The 5672-nt window shown below is 40.8% G+C and overlaps 1 protein-coding gene across 1 annotated transcript in view; it reads right to left on the minus strand.

The window, feature by feature from the left end:
* Window positions 1-5426, minus strand: part of LOC104522244 (cytochrome P450 2J2-like) — a 10476-nt gene extending 5050 nt beyond the window's left edge. Inside the window, 5 exon segments of the mRNA XM_010164479.1 lie at window positions 1-88; window positions 785-945; window positions 1417-1566; window positions 3712-3874; window positions 5262-5426. The exon segment at window positions 1-88 is cut by the window's left edge and continues 38 nt beyond it. Of these exon segments, the coding sequence (XP_010162781.1) occupies window positions 1-88; window positions 785-945; window positions 1417-1566; window positions 3712-3874; window positions 5262-5426 (727 nt within the window).
* Between the last annotated feature and the right edge of the window lie 246 nt (window positions 5427-5672).

The following is a 5672-nucleotide window of genomic DNA, read 5'->3' on the forward strand; positions in this document are numbered from 1 at the left end:
TGAAAGAACGAACAAAATCACAGGAAAATATTGCTTTCTGTGCAGGTCCTAGGAGGTGCTCTGCAGTCCACGGGAAAATTTCATACATCTGTGGAGTGAGCATTCAACACAGGTGTGGTAAGTTACGTGACATGATCAAGGCTATTACAGAGAGAGAGCATGTTCATTTTTGGCGCTAAATTGCTGAATTAATTTATCTAGGAAAAATACTGTAGCATCAAAGAGAAATATTTGGTACATGTTGAGTACATGAACACACTTTAAAATCACAGATTAAAGACAACAGCTTCCACCCTGGATTATTTCCTAGTCTTACTGCATAACTCTACTTGTATTCGCCCTGTTAATTCACTAACAAAAGAATCCACTTTTGCAGATAGATTCAACATGCATGAATATTAACAAATTTAATATTAATAAACATTTATGTATACTACCTTAGCACACATGAAAAATTAATTATCTTTTATTATGATACAAAGGGTATCACCTTTTCACCTTAACAATACTGGTGTTTCCATTACAGAAGATTTCAGCATCCCAAGTACATCACCTTTGTTGAGAAATTCTAATAAAGACTATTAATGGAACAGCTGACCAATGTCAACCCCAAAGCACTGCAGGTCCAGTTCATATTCGTATTCATAGTCAGACTTTTTATCAGCATTTAATGTGTATTAAATGATGCAATAACTATTATAATATAATTATATTGCATAATAATGGAATAAGTAATGAGCTCAATAATAAAATAATTTGCATATTTAAAAAGTCATTTTCTCACATAGTAAAAGTAGCTGTTCCCAAAAGCCACTATACAATTGTATGCTTCAATCAGCTGGTGGAAGGTTTTATCCTCTAGGGAGAAACGATGTCCAAAAACCACAGCACAGATCACATTAGAGACAGCATGAACAATGGGGAAGGAAGGGTCGACAGCTCTTCCTGCAGACAGAGATAAGCATTCATCTCCAAAGCACTTTCTTTATCTCCTTTGCTATTTCAGAAACAAGATCACAATGACATTTTATAGTAGATGTTCTCTATGCTGTTTAGACTGTTACACAGAAACACCTAAAATCCACCGGCAAATGTAACAAAAGATAAAGCTCATTCAACAATGAGGATAGGAAGACCTCAAGTCTTTAACTCTCAGCCTTCTTTCCTTTTTTTTTTTTTCTTTTTTCTCTTTCTTTTTTTTTTTTTTTTAATTTTGGTCTTGGTGTTGATACCAAAATACACATTGCTGAGGTCTGACTGCACAAACAGTTTTGATCGCACTCTAAATTTAAGCTGTGATCCAAACCCATTCTTTTCTGGATCAAAAATAGTTAGTCTTCACCCTTAGAGTCATGCAGATTATGTACTATATCAAAAGCTCAGATACAGTTCCCAGGCACCTTGTCAGCAGCATACCATCTTTGTCCTTGAAGAACTCAACAAGATAATGGGCTTCGGTTTGTATTCCGCGCTCCATTCCTTTGTTCCCCATTCCCAGTTTTCGAAGAGCTCCAATTGCAAAATGTCTCTGATGTTTCCAGATCAGACCATTGGAGACCAGGATACCTTCAGCCATCAAGAATCAATTTTATGTCATGTTAATGTTCACATAACAGTAAATAACGTCCACACTAAGAGTCATCTTCTCATCATGCTGCCTGCCACTCATAAAGAAGAGAGCCACATCAGGGCAGTGTTCTTTGAACTGTATTTTGTTAAGAGACAGAGAAACCACTTTGGTTAATACATTCCCACCCCTGCAGAAAGCCCACTCAAATCTCAGGACTCACGCACTTGCCTTCCAAAACTAGTCCTATTATTTCTAAAGCATCCAAGAAGAGTGGTCATTTCTCAAAACTCCACCCAGCAGCCTGCTACAAGTTCCAGTGTGGGCTGGTGTCACCTTGCATTTGCCCATGCTTTGAGCAGAAATGAATCTAAACCCTTATTCATCTAGAAAGGCTCATAGCACAGCTCGTGCAATCTCTTCCAAGATCTCATTTGTTATATTGTGAGATCTTCTAATACAATTAATACTTACCTGTAAGCTATGTTTGCCAACATCCCCCATACGGACATTGTGTTCTTGCAGATGTTGCCACACGTGAACTCTACAGGAGTGGCAAAGACAGCTTTCCTCAACAAATAGTAAATTCAGGTTTCTACTGCCTGGAAATAAGATGGTGTCTCTCACCAAGCGACTCACAACCAACAGATTTCTGCAGAGCTTATTGAGGAGGTCTGGGCATTTCCTATGCTTGTGCTTAACTTTATGCAAACCTTCTGGAGGTCACATCTCCATGTTGGTAGTGCTTCAAAAAGAAAAATGTCTTTAATGGCTAGAATTGATAACTGGTTCAGAGCACATGTTGTCTGTGCTACAGTCTCTGGCTTTTCAGTGATCCTGCTTTTACCAGACTGTTTACACCAGTTACCAGGCTCTTGTCCTGGCCAGGTCCCTCCTGGAAAGACAATGAAGCCAGGGCAAGAACCACCTAGCAAGAACCAGAGTAGGAAGAGCAGGCTTTATACAATCTACAAACAGCTTCCTAGGACCAGAGGTCTCACTGTGGGACAGAAAAGAATCCCAGGCCCCTGTGCTGTGAGTCTGTGTGCTAGCAGACAGCCCAGCGTACACCACTTAATCCACACAGTAGGGAACCACTTCCCTCCACCAGCCTAGCCCATGCTTCCCCAGGGAAAGCCAGCTTGCTCCCTGAGACAGCTGCTTGACCACAGTCTGGAATAACTCACCCCTATTCCTTATTGTCCTGGGAGTCCAGGCTAGCAGAAAATGAGCCAGCCCAACAGGCAGGCATTTGTGTCACAGAATTGCCAATTTGCAGCTGTTTGTTAAAGCCATCCCTGCTACCAACCGCTAGTGCTACGGAAGCTTGTCACAGCCCAGCTACTTTACTCCACATCACCCAGATAAAATAATAAAGACCCTTCCAAATGGACTGAAATGGCCCCAGACTTAATCATCTCCATTCCGTAAAGATGTTATTCTCTACTTACATTAGATAGCAATATACATTAAAGTTTTCCAAACTGCAGTCCACATGCAACAAAGCCTGACTGAGGATAAGGGCATCTGCTCTATATTCTCTGGATAAGAGGTTGGTGGAAACAAGTTCAACCATTTCTGTTTTAAATGCAGCACCCTCTTCATTCTCCATCCACCCTAATTCAGCAGCATCTGATGTAAATGACAGCACAGTAAGAACCTCTGGACAAGGATATGTTGCACCGACAGTCTGGCTAATACATTTAAAGCTCCAGTGACCTTCTTGTGCCTTTGGACTTCCCAAAAGGCTAGACTTTGTTCAACAGCTCTGTACATCCTCTCCTTACAGCAGCCTTTGCTACAAACAAACAACTGGGAGCATAAAGAATTACTTAAGCCTCAGCTTGCAGAGGAGGCTGCAAACTCCAGATTATTTAAAATTAGGGGACACACTTAGACAACATTACAAATGGACAAGCAAGACCTAGCTAGGTACAAATATTGCTGCTCTGATGAGATTCTGAAATACAGGTGTGACAGTGGGACTTTGGAGACAAATTCGAGTAATGCTGCAGAATTGTGTGATTCATCCTGAGCAGACAGAAAAGATGAATTGGGAACTAAGGGTTTGTCCATAAAGGAAAACATGAGGGGAAACAAAGAAAGTCAAGGATTAAGTTCTTCCACAGATACTAACATCTTACCCTTTCCATTTGCCATTTTTTTGAAGGCAGAGGTCTGTAGTCGCCCAGAAACATCCTCTGAGTTGGTGGTGAGACCGTCCTTCACGGCTTGGAATCCATACAGCACCACCACAGGTTTGTGACCCAGCCACAGGGTACAGATGTTGCCATAGATTTTTGCCAGCTGTAGGTTAGATCAATGCCCCCAAAAATACCCATGGTAGAAACATCAACCAGAATGCACACACAATGGGCTGCTCTCTTCCAGCAGGGATTCAGAAAATGAGAAAAGACAAGGGTTTTGTTTTGCAGTGAGAGTGCTTACCACAATAAGGTTCTGGGCTCTCTCTGGGAACCCACTATTCACAGCAATGTGAATGATAAAAGAATAGATGCTTTTCCCCATTTTAAAACTTGGCTTGGGTTGCCTTTGTGATATTAATGATTAGGAAAATGCCTCTGACTGTTTACAGATCCATATTAGGTTTCACATGAAATTTCACATGCCCATTCCTGATTGTATTTTTCAACTCCATATTTCGTTTCCTCAGCCAACAACTAGAACTTATTGAAATTACATATTCCAGGTGTAACTCTCTTTCTAGTACTGCAGATTTCAAGTTTCAATGGCAGGACCTCTTCCCTTCTTATAGAGAAGTACTGTCAACTGAGGCATCTAAACGCAGATCCCACCTCTGCTTGGGGAGTGATAGGGACTGCTTTCAGGCAACCTTGTGGATATTCAGCAAGGACAAAGTCCATTACTCTAGGCAAAGAAACAGTACAGATCTGTCCTCCCACAATGATGAACATGCACTCATCAGAAAACTTCAGCATCAAGGTCTCTTAAGTTCCCTTTTCCTGAAGCCAATATTCTCCAACTGCAGCCAGGTACCCCCAGACATGCAGGTTGCACTTAGCACCTAAGGAAAAGTCACAACTTGAAAAATGTATCAACATATTGGATTCTTTCGTGAAGTTTTGCTCAGTAGAGGATGTTGAGCACTGAAAGAACCTGTATTTACATGCTTAGCATGGACCTAATTCTTCCCATCGGTGCCTTTCTTTCACCATCGTTTACATCCTTAGCTCATCTGCAAGGAGCAACTCCCAGACTGGACTTCAGAAAAACAGTGGAGCTAAGGTTTTGGCTGCATATGGGATACAATCTTGTTTCCATCCCATGATAGCAGAAGACATACTGATGTGCTTTTCATACCTTCTGAATTCAAGACACCTTGTTTTAGAAGATTTTCTGTATGCACCTGTGGTGGGAAATATGAGAAGCTTTTTTCTTTCAAGGCAAAAAGCCTCCTTTAAAAACAGAAGTCTTTTTTGAGGCAAAATTACTGTCCTCAGTTCTGTGTAGCTTGCACACATATTGGCTTTCACATGAATTAGACTCTTTGCAGATTTTACTTAACTTGTTTAGGCACTTAATTTAACTTCCATGATTCACCTTCCCTCAGGATTAAGTTCTCCCGGCTACCACATTAGCCTATGAGCAGCCATCATCAGTTTTTAAAGGTTTTGCCCCAACAGGTCTTTAGTTCACATCTACAAATGCATACCTTTTTCAGGCTCCTATGATCAGCTCGGAAATTTATCCACCAGATGCTTCCAATGATGGGAAATGGGATTGGTCCAGGAGGAAATCCACGACTTTTCCATTGCATTTTTAGGAACTCTGCACCCAGAAGAAACAAAACCAGGGATATGAGAATTACACTTATCATCTTTTCACACCTCCAGACTTCTGTATCACTGAGAAAACTGCTATGAATCCATCTGTTGAAATGAATTTATATTGTTCTTAACTCGTCCCAGTCACATTTAAGCTTTCTGAATTTTTCTCCTCCCTTCTTTCCTACCACACTTCCTGATCATAGAAAACAAGCAGTGCTCCCATTCTTGAGTGTATATAATAAATCATTATGCTGCAATATGCTAATAGCTACCATCACTTTAAGATCCAGTGAGGC

Source organism: Antrostomus carolinensis, unplaced genomic scaffold (genome assembly GCF_000700745.2).
Source record: "Antrostomus carolinensis isolate BGI_N321 unplaced genomic scaffold, ASM70074v2 scaffold11223, whole genome shotgun sequence".
In the NCBI taxonomy this organism is placed as follows: Eukaryota; Metazoa; Chordata; class Aves; order Caprimulgiformes; family Caprimulgidae; genus Antrostomus; species Antrostomus carolinensis.